Below are 15,389 nucleotides of genomic sequence, written 5' to 3' on the forward strand. Positions count from 1 at the left end.
CATCATGGGCAGAGGACGGGATTATGTGGAATACTGGTCAGAGCTTTCCAGCGAAACATCTACTGTGTAGTCAAACCTATCTTGGCAACATGTTGACCCGCCCACAGGCAAAGGCAACCCTTTTTGCAAGAAATCAATAACCGTCTTGTCTAGTTCTGGGATTAATGTATTAACAGCTATGGTGATTAATTTTGGAACAATAAGCAGTTTACTTACTGTTTTCCATCTGCATCGTTTTCAAATTACTGCCCCGTATACACTGATTCGTCAAAGAAATTGGTATAGGCATGCGTATTCAAATACAGAGATATGTAAACAGGCAGAATACGGCGGTGCGTCGGCAACGCCTCTATAAGACAACAGGTTTCTGGCGCAGTTGTTAGATCGGCTACTACCTACTACAATGGCAGGTTATCAAGATTTAAAGGAATCCGGTAAAACACCACATCTCCGACATCGCTGAGGCCGGAAAGAGATACTGCAAGAATGGGACCAACGACGGATGCAGAAAATCGTTCAGCGTGACAGAAGTGCGACCCTTCCGAAAATTCGTGCAGATTTCAGTACTGTGCCCTCAACAAGTCCCAGTGCGCGAACCATTCAATGGAACATCATCAATATTGGCTTGCGGAGCCTAAAGCCCACTCATGTACCCTTGATGACTGCGTGACACAAAGCTTTACGCCTCGCCTGATCCCGTCAACACCGACATTGACTATTGATGTCTCAAAACATGTTGCCTGGTCGGACGAGTCTCGTTTGAAATTGTATCGAGCGGATGGAGGTGTATGGGTACGGAGACAACTTCATGAATCCATGGACCCTGAATGTCAAGAGAGGACTGTTCAAGCTGGTAGAGGCTCTGTAATGGTGTGGGGCGTGTGCATTTGGATTTATATGGGACACCTGCTACGTCTAGATAACCTCTGACAGGTGACACGTACGTGAGCATCCTGCCTGATCACCTGTATCCATTCATGTCCGTTGTACATTCCGACGGACTTCGGCAATTCCAGCAGAAAAACGCGACACCTCGCACGTCCAGAAGTGCTACAGACTGGCTCCAGGAACTCTCTTCTGAGTTTAAACACTTCCGGTGGTCACGAAACTCACCAGTCACGAACATTATTAGGCATATCTGGGATGACATGCAGTGTGCTTTTCATAAATGATCGCCACCCCCTTGTAGCCTTACGGATTGATGGGCAGCCCTGCAGAATTCATGGTGTCAGTTCGCTCCAGTACTACTTCAGACATTAGTCGAGTCCATGCCACGTCGTGTTGCGGCATTCCTGCGTGTTCGTGGATGCTCTACACGATTAGGCAGGTGTACCAGTTTCTTTGACTACTCAGTGTATTATGTTCTTTTACCACGTGTGAAATGGTGTGGTCTGTAGCTTTTACATACGTTAAATTTATCATACATTTTTAAATATTTATGTGTTGCCTCATCTTAAAAATTTAAAAAAGATTTTACGTTTTACCTCTTCTAACATGCACTACATTGTTAAATATATATCTTTACAGTTGTCTGTAAATGGCAGTTTTCTAGCGTCACTTCCACCAGTCATTGCAAATTTCATCTACAAAAATGTACTCTCTGCTCTTTTAAGTACTTACTACTCGCTTTCATGCCTCTGCTGAAATTTTTTGGTGACTTGATCATTTAATTCGCACATTTATTGTCCATTGCCTTGTTTTGTAAATCTATTGATATGTTTTTGTTTCTATTTTCTCGTTTTCATCTGGTGACAGCTGCGAAGCCGGTTTTAATAAAATACCATGCAGCCAAGACAGCGACATTCAAAATCAAACTATTAATTAGCTGATTGTAATACACACACGCAGCAACAATAAGGTAAATATAAATGGAGTTGTTGACTTCACATAGTCAGTTTTTCGTGAAATGATTCACAAAAAACATTTATGGTTGTCGTCATATTTTAACTCCTGCATCTGCGACGTAAATTGATCCGTTTGAGTTCATGATTTACCATAACGTTTAAACTTCCTCTACTTGATGTATTTGGCAACAGATTAAGAGTTCACTCGAGCATTTATGTTTGCCCTACGACCACAGTTTGTCATCACAAGGGGAAGAAGAAGACAAATGTAGGCGGAGTAAAAGTTAAATCATCCTTTCTCTTGGTATGTGTGTCTGTATCTGTGCATGGTCGAAGTGACCTCGGAAAGACGTCGAACACCGTTGTAAGAAACAAAGAAATTGTGTATGGCGTTTATCATGAATTGCGATGAAGCAAATAAAAAGGGTGAGTTAGGTAAATACTTTGCCTTTGGTTCCATTACTTCATTGCAGTTCTTAATATTTCACTCAAGTATTACTAGCTCCAGATTCAGAATGTTCCAACGCAAGTTCATTACGTCTACCTGATGAAACCAGACCCATTAGAAAAAGTAAAAGTCCCTTTCATTATTAAGGCCAAGAAAGAAGAAATATTGTAGTATGTTGTAGTACATCGTAAACGAAAATAGGTATAAATAAGAGAAACGGTGTGGTAGGTTCCAAGCGTTTAGTGACGGACCCAAAGCCTTAAACATATCAGCATACCAACGATACAATTTCCACACGACACTTTCATAACAGTGTACAAAATTATAAAACTAAAATATTCGCAGGATTCTTCTTGCTGTATGCAGCTACTTGCAAGATGCACACACTGGACAGTTAGTATTATGTTGAAATAAATTTGTATGTTGTCCACTAGTGAGAAAATAAATAATCTTTTCCGGATGAAATGAAATGCAAAAGCGTATTTTATTTGCGTGTCAAACAAGAGTAGCTAATGTCATTTCACACTGGCATAGCATTACAAAAACTCTCAAGAGTGATGTTTATAACAGGCAGATTCCACAAAGATGTAGAAAGTGAGTCAGGATTCCATCGACTGGAGGGTGAGCCCGTGAAGCTCACTTACTTCCTCCGGATCTTGGCCGGCGCCGTGATGATGGTGACAGACTCGTGGCCAGAGAGCGTCAGCGAAGACGCGTCCACCGCCGAGCTGCAGGAACAAGAAGAGGGGATTCAGGTAACAGTGCTCCTCCCACACATCTCAAGTTTCAGCTGCTGAGATATTTCGCAGTCGTGAAGTTCAGCTAGATCACGTTTAACATAGCTGCAGTATATGGCACAGAGATCCCTGATAACATACGTGGTGTCAATCATTCGTCTGTTCTGTTATCCACTATGGTATCTTTGTGTATTCTTGTGTAAAATGATAATCTGGAAGTATGCCTTCGTTTAGTAAGATGCTAATTTCGTAAGGCGTTCAAGTCCCTAACTGAATTACAATAATTTATTTATAATTACACTGAAACGACTTGGAAGATCTTTTGAATGCTGCGGATAGTATATATACGAGGTGTGGCTAGAAAAAAAACCGGACTAGTACTGGTGAAACAATAAAACGAATGCAATAAGGCTGAAAGTCGCGTGGCCTGTCACGTGACTCTCGCTCCGCCTACTGCTCGAGTTTCATCTGCCTCCTGCACTCAGTCTGCCCGTGGCGTCTGTTTTAAGTAGTTGACGTTTTGTCTGTGCGTCGGAAAATGTTGAGTGTACAGAAAGAACAGCGTTTTAACATCAAATTTTGTTTCAAACTAGGAAAATCTGCAAGTGAAACGTTTGTAATGTTACAACAAGTGTACGGCGATGATTGTTTATCGCGAACACAAGTGTTTGAGTGGTTTAAACGATTTAAAGATGGCCGCGAAGACACCAGTGATGACACTCGCACTGGCAGACCATTGTCAGCAAAAACTGATGCAAACATTGAAAAAATCGGTAAACTTGTTCGACAAGATCGCCGTTTAACAATCAGAGCAGTGTTTGAGTTAACAGAAGTTGACAAGGATTACCGATTTACCGATTTACCGATTTTTTCAATGTTTGCATCAGTTTTTGCTGACAATGGTCTGCCAGTGCGAGTGTCACCACTGGTGTCTTCGCGGCCATCTTTAAATCGTTTAAACCACCCAAACACTTGTGTTCGCGATAAACAATCATCGCCGTACACTTGTTGTAACATTACAAACGTTTCACGTGCAGATTTTCCTAGTTTGAAACAAAATTTGATGTTAACACGCTGTTCTTTCTGTACACTCAACATTTTCCGACGCACAGACAAAACGTCAACTACTTAAAACAGACGCCACGGGCAGACTGAGTGCAGGAGGCAGATGAAACTCGAACAGTAGGCGGAGCGAGAGTCACGTGACAGGCCACGCGACTTTCAGGCTTATTGCATTCGTTTTGTTGTTTCACCAGTACTAGTCCGGTTTTTTTCTAGCCACACCTCGTAAAAGATATAATGAGATGTACATAAACTATGGTAATGGAACTTAGTCGAATTGAATCTGTAAATGCTGAGGGAATTACATTTGGAAATGACACACTAGAAGCAGTAGATGAGTTTAGCTTTTTGTGCAGGAAATATCTGACGACAGCCGAAGTAGAGGGAATACAAAATGCAGATTGGCTGTGACAAGAAACGTGTATCTGAAAAAGAGAAATTAGCATCGAATATAGCTTCAAGTATTGTTTCGTTAAAAAACAAATAGGCAATTACATCTACTACTTTTAGTGTCTCATTTCTTAATATAATTCCCACAGAATCGCTTGATTTAACTCAAGTACATCCCATTAGTCTTATTTCACTTCTGTTGACGTTCATCTTACAATTTCTCTTCAAGACACCATCCATTCCGTTCAACTGTTATTGCAAATCCTTTGCTGTCTCTGACAAAATTTTTTATTTCTTCATCCTGAACTTTAACACTATTTTCTTCAGCTATTGCTCGATTTACAGATTGAATAACACTATGTAACCCTGTTTCACCCCCTTCTCAGCCACTACTTCCCTTTCGATATCCTTCGAATCTTTCCTGCAACTGCACACGTTATAAGTAACGTTTCGCTCCCTATCTTTTTCCCTGCTACTTTCAAACTTTCAAAGCGTGTAGGCCAGTAAATACTATCAAATACTTTCTCTGAATCTACAAATACTACAAAAGCATGTTTGTCTTTCCTCACCAAATCTTCTGAGATTAACCATATGATCAATATAGCCTCGCGTGTTCCTGCATTTCTCCGGAATCGGAGCTGATCTGCTCCGTAGCCGACTTCTTCCTATTTCTCCATTCTTACGCCAATAATTCGTGTTGGTATTTTGCAACTATGACTTACTAAACGGATGAGTCAGTAGTATTTACACCGGTCGGTACCTGGATTCCTTGCAGATGGAATTATTACATTCTTCTTGAAGTCTGAGGCTGCTTTGCCTGTCTCATAAATCCTGTAGACTAGGTGAATTATTTTTGTCATTGTACGATCTCCTACGGATCGCAATAATTCTAAGGGAGCGTCATCTACACCAGAGGCCGCGTTTCCACCAAGGTCTTTCAGTGCTCTGACTAACTATGCTCGCAGTATTTCATCTTTATGTTCTTCCTCTTCCTTTTATATAATACTGACTTGAAGTTCATTTCCCTTGTACAGTCCTCCCATATATAACTTCTACCTTTCAGCTTCCCCTATTTTGCTTAGCACTGAACTATCAGTTGAACTGATTATATGCGTACAGGTCCTTCTCTTTTCTATAAAGATCACTTTAATTTTCCTATAGGTGCCATCTATCTTTCTTCTATTCATGAATGCTTCTACACCCTTGCATTTGTCCTCTAGCCATCCGTGCTTAGCCATTTTGTATTGTCGTTCAGTTAAATTTTCTAACCATCTGTATTCACTTTCACCTGTTTATTTTATGCACTTTTATATTCGCTTCTTTCTTCAGTTACATTCAATCTTTCTTATCCTAGACAAGGATTTCTGCTAGGCCTTGTCTTCATAACCATTTGATCGTATGCTGCCCTTCTGCAGTTCGTAACCAATAAATTATTATCCAAGCCCACACCAACCCTTGCGAACATCCTACAGTTCTTCGAAATCTTTGTCTCGCCATTATGTAATCAGTCTGAAACTATGGTGTCCCAGGTCTTTTCCACGTATACAGTTTTCTTACATGATACGTAAATCAAGTCGTAATGTTTACTAAAGTTTTCTTCTGCGAAAAATTCTACCAGGCGGCTTCCTCTTTCATTCCTTTCCCGCAGTTGACTCTTTATCCTTCTCTTTCTCTTCACATTATCGAATTTCAGTAGCCCATTGGTATTAAATATTCCTCTCCCTTTGTTTATCTGAAGAATTTCTTTTATCCCACCATCCATTCTTTCAATCTCTTCATTATCTGCGATACTAGTTGGCGTAAAAACCTGTCTACAGTAGTGGTTGTTGCTTTCGTATCCATCTAGGCTATGATAATGCGTTTTCAATGCTGTTCATAGTAGCTTACCCACAACCCCTTTCTCTTATTCGTTAATAGACCTACTCCCGCATTACCCTTATTTTATTTTATATTTATAACCCTGTTCTCACCCGACCAGAAATCCTGTTCCTTCTAACATCAAACTTCACTAATTCTCACTATAACTAACTGCAACGTAACCATTTCCCTTTTTTAAATATCTTGCCTATTTACCCCACTCTGAGATCTAACATTTTTGTTGTTTCTGATGATGATGTCTTTCCGAGTAGTTCCCGACCGGAGATCCTAATGGGGGATTATCTTATCCGAGAAGATGCCATCATCATTTAACCATACAGTAAAACTGCATTAGCAGAACATCAAGCCCAACCTGACTGTTGTTACACGGTCACATCGGTCAATGGACCACAGTGATGCCCCTGCAATTACTGGAAAGGCTGCTGCCCTTCTTCAGGGCCAGAAGTTAGTGTGGCTTCTCTTCCACTGCAGCTGCACTTACGTACTGTGACTGAGGCAAGCGAGCTACATCAACTGGGGAGATTACTGGGGAGGGAGGGATATACAATATATTCGTCCTGGATCTACGGCTCCTGCCGCATTCCAGCGTCCATAATAACGTATTTTGTATGTCCTCAGTAGTTAAAATTTTATCGGTCATACTTCTTTCTATCCGTTGAATCAATTTAAGTCACGTTCTTGCTCCGCACCTTCTGTTTGTCGGTCTATATTCAAATACGGTTTTGGGCATTCCTTCTTGTCCCATTCTAGTTAAGTGTCCAAAGCAAGAAAGTTGTCTGCGTTCTACTTTACCCATTATGATATCTTTCATATGTGTTATTGCACGCATATTCTCATTTGTTCTATGTTCCTAACGTGAGGTCCTTGATGCTCGTCTTAAAAAGTCAATTTCTACAGCTTAGATTTCCTACGGTTCTTTTCCGTAACCGCCCAATACTTCGAACCATAGATGGTGATTGACCCAGTACTGGCTTTATATATACTTCCGTTTTGTATCCGACTTTCGTGGACGACGAAAAAGAGCTCAGATTTAAGGTTTCTCTTCTTCCTAAGCTCAATCCGTTTCTCTAGTCAGTTTCAGGTGTTCCTTCTTTATTAATTGTGATATCGATAGCTACGATGCCACGGCGTAGGTGCAATATCGTAGGTTGGCACTACGACACAGACAACGACGATAGCTCCCTCTAGTCGGTGCTGTGCAGCTCTACGAGCCCCGCTCCGGATTCAGCCCATTTGATGGAGAGCAGACGACCAAGCAACATTGTTTCTGTTTCATAGTGGCCGAGCCACTACGTGTAACTTTATAACTTGATGTACGGCTTCGCACCTATGTGCTCATCTCAGCCAAAGTTACGTAAGGCTAATGTAATCCTAATTCTTCTTATAGTAAAGGTGATTTAAATTCTCATTGCAGTACCGAGATTTTTTCCTCACCTGCTCCTACTCGCTTCCTACATTCGGCCTACACTTCAGTTTACAGGAGCAGACCCAGGCGGGATACCAAATTAATTAAACTTGCTATTTATTTACAACTATTACTATTACCGATGGTTATATTTTCTGATATTCCAAGATGTGCTTATTGCGTTTTCGTTAAGTGTTCCATCTCAGTGCCAAAATTCAGTCCCCATTTCCTATGCCCTTCACTACTTTGCTCACCATATCGGAGATATCTTCTTCATCGGTCGCAACCACGAATTGGTCATCTGCGAATAAAAGGGTATGTGCACTGTGTGGTCCTTTATCTGAATGGCGCTTCATCTGTAATAATAGTAGTGGACCGAATGTCGAGCCATATAGATCGCCAGTGCTAATTTGTCCAAAATCGGAAGCCAACAAAGCCACTGACTATGTTTGCTGCATGGATTCTTGAATCCTCGGTGTTTTACTTTCTAACTAGTTTCATACTTCATTGTTCGTTTCTGCAAAGTTTCAGTGTTTGTGTCTGATGGCTATACAATTCCAATTCTTATTAAAAATGAAACTCCTCCAGCTGTACTTAAGATTTCATATTTATTTTATGTTAAGTACAGCTGGAGGGGGTTCATTTTTAATAAAAATTTATACCAGCTGATGTCCCACCATCATCCAATTTACACATGGATGTACGAAGAATTGTATTTCTCTCTGCAGTAACTTCATTTCCATTTTGTGGGACGGAGAATCTCCTGTTCGAATTCCTGGCCTCCGTGTCGTCTTTGAACCGCAAGATCTGTATTTCTCTACACCTCTGGAAACTCGAATACCGACAAAGAGCTTAGCTTACCCCTGCAGCAGTGGGCTGGATATACTGGAGGCGCTGACGACGAAAGAGCTGCTGGACAGGCCGAGCACGCTGACGAGGTCCACGCTGGCTGGTTCGGTGCTCAGGTTCACAGCCACAGCCACTTCGGTGCCGTCAGTCGCAGTCCTGCCAACAACACAGCATCGCTCCAGTACAATGCAAGTGATGCCATGCAGGTACACTACAGCTTACACAAACACTTCTCCCATCGCTTATATTAAGATGATGTACCGTTTAAAAATAATCTGTAGCATACTGATGACTTACCTGTTTTCTGTTGAAAAAAATCTACCAAGCCATACAGTATCTGATCAAAGATGTCTGGACAACACTATGTAATGCGGAATAGACTAATAGATATCAAGAGATGACAAATGCAGTATTGCTGAGAGTGGTAGTGGCGATGATCAAGAGTATAAGAACTTTTTTTTTATCTTATCTTATGTTTAGGGCCCCCGTCGGGCTGACCATTCACCGGGTGTCGGTCTTTCAATTTGACGCCACTTCGGCGACCTGCAGTCTATGAGGATGAAAGGATGATGATGAGGACAGCACAACACCCAGTCCCTGGGCGGAGACAATTCCCCGACCCAGCCAGGAATCGAACCCGCGCCCAGAGGATGGCAATCCGTCACGCTGACCATTCAGTTGGCAACGGCCTTGCCGCAGTGGATGCACCAGTTCCCGTGAGATCATCGCAGTTAAAGGCTGTCGGGTGTGTTCGGCACTTGGATGGGTGACCATCCAGGCCGCCATGCGCTGTTGCCATTTTTCAGGATGCACTCAGCCTCGTGATGCCAATTGAGGAGCTACTCGACCGATTAGTAGCGGCTTCGGTCAAGAATACCATCATAACGACCGGGAGAGCGGTGTGCTGACCCCACGCCCCTCCTATCCGCGTCCTCCACTGAGGATGACACGACGGTCGGATGGTCCCGGTAGGCCACTCGTGGCAGGGCCGGACAGTATAAGAATAATGATGTTGTAGGTGGAATGGATGATGATCTGGATGGTGATTACATTAATGGTGTGGATTTAAGATGATAACGATGCTTGCAGTGCTGTCAGCAATAGTAATAGTGATATTTATCATGATTATTGGAATGGTGCCTGTCTTTGTGTTGATGATGGTATTGACTACTGTCGATGATGATGGTCATCATGTTGATTGAGGTTGAGATAGTGATGATTGTAATGCTGATAGAGGTAGTGGTAATCCTGACAATGCTGATTGTGCTCGTGATGAAGATGGTAAACTTGATAGTGGTCCAGATGATGGCAGTGGTGACTCTGTTCAAAAATGAATGTGTGTGAAATCTTATGGGACTTAACTGCTAAGTTCATCAGTCCCTTACAGACTACTTAACCTAAATTATCCTAAGGACAAACACACACACCCATGCCCGAGGGAGGACTCGAACCTCCGCTGGGACCAGCCGCACAGTCCATGACTGCAGCACCTTAGACCGCTCGGCTAATCCCTCGCGGCAGTGGTGACTCTGATCATGATGATAGTGGTGACTTTGACCATGACTACGAGGATGACAGTGAAGATGGCCAAATGCTAAGAACCGGACGCTTGGAGTGAAGTCCAACATTTTACTTGCTATGAATTGAGTGCAGACCTGGAGAACGCAAAGACGGTGCCGGAACTCTTGACTGCGCTGGCGCCAGTCTGCACAGCTGATTCCTGCCTCAGCGCCACCAGCTGGCGGTAGGTCTTGAGGTGGCTCCTATCGGCCTGCTCCTGGGCCGCGGCGTTCAGCGTGACGTAGTTCTCGTTCACTGGCAGCCAGGTCGAGTCTCCGGTGCTGAAGCCGGCGTTCTTGGTGTCGTCCCACTGGAAGGGCGTCCTCTCTGGGTCTCTGGAGTTCCCGAGAGTGACGCCGTCCAAGCAGCCTTGAGGGTCGTGCGCCACCTCGCACGTCATGTTGTAGTTGTCCTCCATGCCGATCTCTTCCCCGTTGTAGGTGACGGCGGTTCCCGGCAGCAGCGTCACCAGCATGTTCATGCCGTCCACCAGCTCTGGGCTGTAGCGGCTGGCCACGCGATGCTGGTCGTGGTTGCCGATCTACAGAGAAAACAGTACTGCTGTAAGCTGGAAGAGTATACAGTTCCAAAAAAATCTTCAGTTATTCAGTTGTTGCACTCACACTACCATTCACGCATATTACACGTCAGAGATTACCAAGGGATGATGATGTTGGGTATGTGGGGCGCTCAACTGCGCGGTCATCAGCGCCTGTACAAATACCCCATTTTTACACAGTCCAATTTTTTACGCAATCCAATCTAGCCACGATGATGATGATGATGATGAAATAATGGGTACAACACAAACACTAAGTCCCCAAGAAAAAATTACCACGGGAAGATATACGGGTTAGATAAAGGAAACAAGTAACATTTCAGCTAAGATCCGACTTTCGTCCAGTGCATAGCCTATAAACACATTTTTCGACTTCTGATTTGTGTTTGCGATGTTCTTAAAGCCTAGACCATTTAAGAAATTTGCAACATTTGATTCGTTCGCTTTTACTCAATTTGACGATTATTTGTGGTTGTTTATGAGTCAAGAATAGACTCCAGTTTACCACTGCTGACCGGTTGATGATGATACGAACAGTAGGGGAGACTGTTGCACCTTGGAATACTTGTCTATACTACCATGTTACAGAAGTTTAATAACACAATGTTTATTCCATTTTTAAATGATGGCATTCAAATTGCCTGTGCTACAGTCTTTTTCTGAAAATCCAAAAATTACTCCGGAAAGGTAAGATTTTTCCAAATTTGGAAAACTGCTCCAAGTTACAACGTGGTCGTGTACCGAGCGGCAAACATCCTATTCAAATTTTACAATGTTGCGGTCGAGAAAATCTTGTCGGTACTGTATCTAACAGTATGTTACATTATAACTCTGCTACACCCCAATAAACAATAAGATAAGTCAAATTAAGAAGTAGTATCATCAGAAACCAGTTACAAATTAAAAATGTTTTGAAATGGAAGTTAATGATAGCTAATACAAATTTCCATTTACAAGAGAGGAAAAATAGTTAAAAGCTAAAAAATTCAGTTCATTTCCTAATATCACGTGTTCCATAGTATAAGTCGTTCCGTTTCAAGGCGCAAAATGGTGTACGACTCGTGAAGTATGGCTTAACCCCCCACACATTATGTAACTAGTTTACTCATTACAAAACTCTGTAACTGAAGAATTAACCAAATACTGCTACAACCGCCACAAAAAACACAACCTCATGCCCCACAGCAACAAAAACAGTAGAAAATGCCAGAAACTTGTTATGGCGACCTGTACTGCGCGTTCCTTCATGTGAACTGAAATACTGGCCAAGAACATTTATGTGTTCTTAGGTACCCTAAGCTCAAGCTACAACACTCTCCTCTACGTTTTACTTTGAGCAAAACGTCTTGTATGTCTGCCCTTTCAAATTCAGACACGAAGAAGATGGCATTTATATAGGATAAACTACGTGAAAATTCGAAAAGTGTATCCAAGAGCAGATTGACTCCTAAAAACACACTACAGCACACAAATGTGCGATAGCTACTCACATCCGAAAAACAAACAACATAATGTCGATAAGTGATTTCAAACATCCCTCATTATCGACAAACTGAAAAGATTAATAATGATGGAATATATAAAATAATCAAAATGTGCATCAGTAATATTTTCAGAAATAATAAGTATCCTGCAACATATAAGCACGAACATAAACGCATATCTTTTTACTGCATTAGAATACAGAAAAAGTTTAACAGTTACTATCTGCCGCTGTGTGTACTTTTTCTCACGAGTACTGCTATGCAATCGATAGATATATTAAAAAGAGGTAATTCGTGGTGCAAACAGATACGTTTCTAACTTTTGTCTTGGACAAAATTATCCCAGAAACAAAAACACTTCAGACGCCAAAATTTTGACTAAGATTTATGTAATGGTCCTTTTAAGCGTGCCCTACGTTTCAGAACGAACTGTTGTTAGTTGCATCGTTACTAACAACCATAACAGCCGTTTGCGGAATAAACTGGATAATAACGACTAAATACTAAATAAGGAACTTTCACCAATATCAAGATCTTCACCAGCTGATAAACACGAGGAAAGCAATAAGAAAGGAACTGCTGCAGTTGGTTAAGTGTTAATTGTTTTTCGATTTAATTTAGTTATAGTATGACACCAGATGATAGTCGAAACAAAATTGTACCAACGAACTTGGAGGGGTTGTTAAAGATGTCTTGACAGAAAAAAAAGAACTGACGATAACAACCCAAGTCTGGAAACTTCATTCGACGACGGTCAGTCAGTCAGCTGTCTACGTCACATCACCCCTTCGACAGGGACCTTTAATTTTTACGCCAACGAACAGCAAGCAGAATTCCTCGCAGTGGTCCGAAGGCATTCAGGTTACTAGAAGACGTCGAAAGCATCCACGCAAACGTTGGTCCCTGTAAATCCGATGCTCTGTAGCCTATTTGAATGGCGTTTGTAGACATGTATTTCCATCCTCAATTTGTTCCTCAAGGCACGCTCTACAACCCCTCGAAGTTTGTCGCTATCATTTTCTTATGAAAAGTGTAGTAGATACAATTATACAGGGTGATTCTAAAGGTTCTTCTCAAATTGGAGGAGGATTCGAAATACGACATTAGAATAGGAACTTTTGATCTTGAAAGTAACCCCGAGCCAGTGAAACCTTTGGAGTGTTAGGAACAGCAGCGGTATTCAGTGTAAATTCTCCTTAAACTCAGTGGACTATTCACTTAGTACGCACCATCAGAGTCCTATGTAACCAGTGGTATGGTTACGTCGATTCCCTGATCTGACGCTTCTTGACCTTTTTGATGGGGTCACATCAAAAGCCTCGTGACATCAGTTCTCAACGAAGAAAGACTTCACATTCGGGTAATTCAAGAGCGATGAGGTTCCTGCTATTTCTGGTGTTTACACCAGAATTTTCTACGAAGATGCTACGCCTGTACTGAGTGTAGTGCTCGCCATTTTGGACACCTTCTGTAATGTACATCTTTGTTGAGTAAACAGTATCTTGTCTCTGCTGAATGTAAGGCACGTGTGCACTGATTGTCGTTGTTTTGACATCCCAAAGCGTTCAAAAGCCAACATCGTAAGTTCCTACTCCAACGTTCCAAAGTTGTTCTTTTTCAACTCCTCTATTAGTTTCCTTCAATTTGTGCACAACGTTTTCAGTCACCCTTTATAGCGAAATCGACAGTTTACCATGTACCATGTTACCATCATGAGAAATGTAGCTACATGTCCTTTGAGCTAAAGAATTCATTTTAATGCTAGATGACTGCAGTAAGACAATGGATGCAACTGTAACCATTTGACCAGTAATTCTATTTGTTACTCTGTGAGTGTGAGCTTTCCAGGTTTTCTAACTGTTAAAGCATTTCCTTGGCTAGGGCACGAACAACAATGAGACTAAAGCAAAACTATTCAACTGTTTCAGTTATTTATTACAGAATGAATAGCGTGTCTCGTGCGTCACGTCCGATCAAGACATAAAGAAAAAAATTCTGGGAGATGGTTTCAGTTTGGTGTAGATCATTCAGACACTAAAGCAATTATAGTGCATTCAAGCACTTTACAAATTACAATTGCTCCATCTGTCTTTTGTAAATAAAAAGAACTTCAATATGGTTCTCTCTATCTCTTAGCCCATCCTTCGTGTTAACAGTCAAATTATGATGAATACAACTTGAGCATTTCAGTGTGGGTAATTAGTTTACCTCCAAAGTAGTATGTAGGAAAACGGAGCGAATGTGTTCTACAGCTCGGAGAGGTCTTGAGATTCGCGAAACTAGGGTGAGAGAGAGAGACTCGAAAATCTTTTAACATTTTCCACACACTGACATATGCTGTTATTAGGCTACTCTGTAAAATTTTGGAAATTTGTGGTAAGGTCGTATGGGACCAAACTGCTGAGGTCATCGGTCCCTAAGTGTACACACTACTTAATCTAACCTAAACTAACTTACGCTAAGGACAACACACACACCCATGCCCGAGGGAGGACTCGAACCTCCGACGGCTGGGACGGCTGGGAGGGGGAGGGGGGGGGCAGCCACGGGAACTGTGACAAGACGGCCATAGACCGCGCGGCTATCCCGCGCGGCCGGCTAAACTGTAGCAGAGTAATATTCATTAGTGGTAACAGGTACAAACCCAGTGAAGTTAATTCCACTACATGGGTTTTCGGTTTGCACTCGCTATTTGGATACTGTATATACAAAAGTTAACTGTCAAGCCGCCAATGCAACATACATCGCTCTATACCTCTACTGTAAGGTATGTCGTCCATAGCTAAAGAGAAACACAAAACACATCGTAACACAGGAACAAATCACAAGAATTAACGTACCACCCAATTGGACCACACTCCACGTTGGTTGACAACATCGATCCAGTTACCGATGATTTCGACAAAGTCCTCGGCAGTGGATTCGGCGTTGAGGTCGGTGATGAGCACGAAGTTGAAGGAGAAGTCAGCCCCCGGATTGGTCGCGTTACCGTAGTAGCCCATAATCTGGTCCACTGTGCCGTAGGCCTCGGTCATCATCGTCCTGGAAGATCAACCAACATCCTACACTGTCATCTGATCTGGGACACTTACTGATAGCATCGTTACACATGACATTCGTTTTCCCTATGACAGCACCTTAGATGCCTCAGAGCTCCAAGGGGGAACGTCTAT

The 15,389-nt window shown here is 42.2% G+C and overlaps 1 protein-coding gene across 1 annotated transcript in view; it reads right to left on the reverse strand.

Annotated features, from left to right (window-relative positions):
- Positions 1 to 15,389, reverse strand: part of LOC124620811 — a 182,409-nt gene that overhangs the window by 143,689 nt on the left and 23,331 nt on the right. The window contains exons 6-9 of the mRNA XM_047147099.1: positions 15,057 to 15,258; positions 10,269 to 10,714; positions 8,626 to 8,769; positions 2,937 to 3,020 (exon numbers count right to left, since the gene is read on the reverse strand). Of these exons, the coding sequence (XP_047003055.1) occupies positions 2,937 to 3,020; positions 8,626 to 8,769; positions 10,269 to 10,714; positions 15,057 to 15,258 (876 nt within the window). The remainder of the gene's footprint in view (positions 1 to 2,936; positions 3,021 to 8,625; positions 8,770 to 10,268; positions 10,715 to 15,056; positions 15,259 to 15,389) is intronic.

Source organism: Schistocerca americana, chromosome 1 (genome assembly GCF_021461395.2).
Source record: "Schistocerca americana isolate TAMUIC-IGC-003095 chromosome 1, iqSchAmer2.1, whole genome shotgun sequence".
NCBI lineage: Eukaryota > Metazoa > Arthropoda > Insecta > Orthoptera > Acrididae > Schistocerca > Schistocerca americana.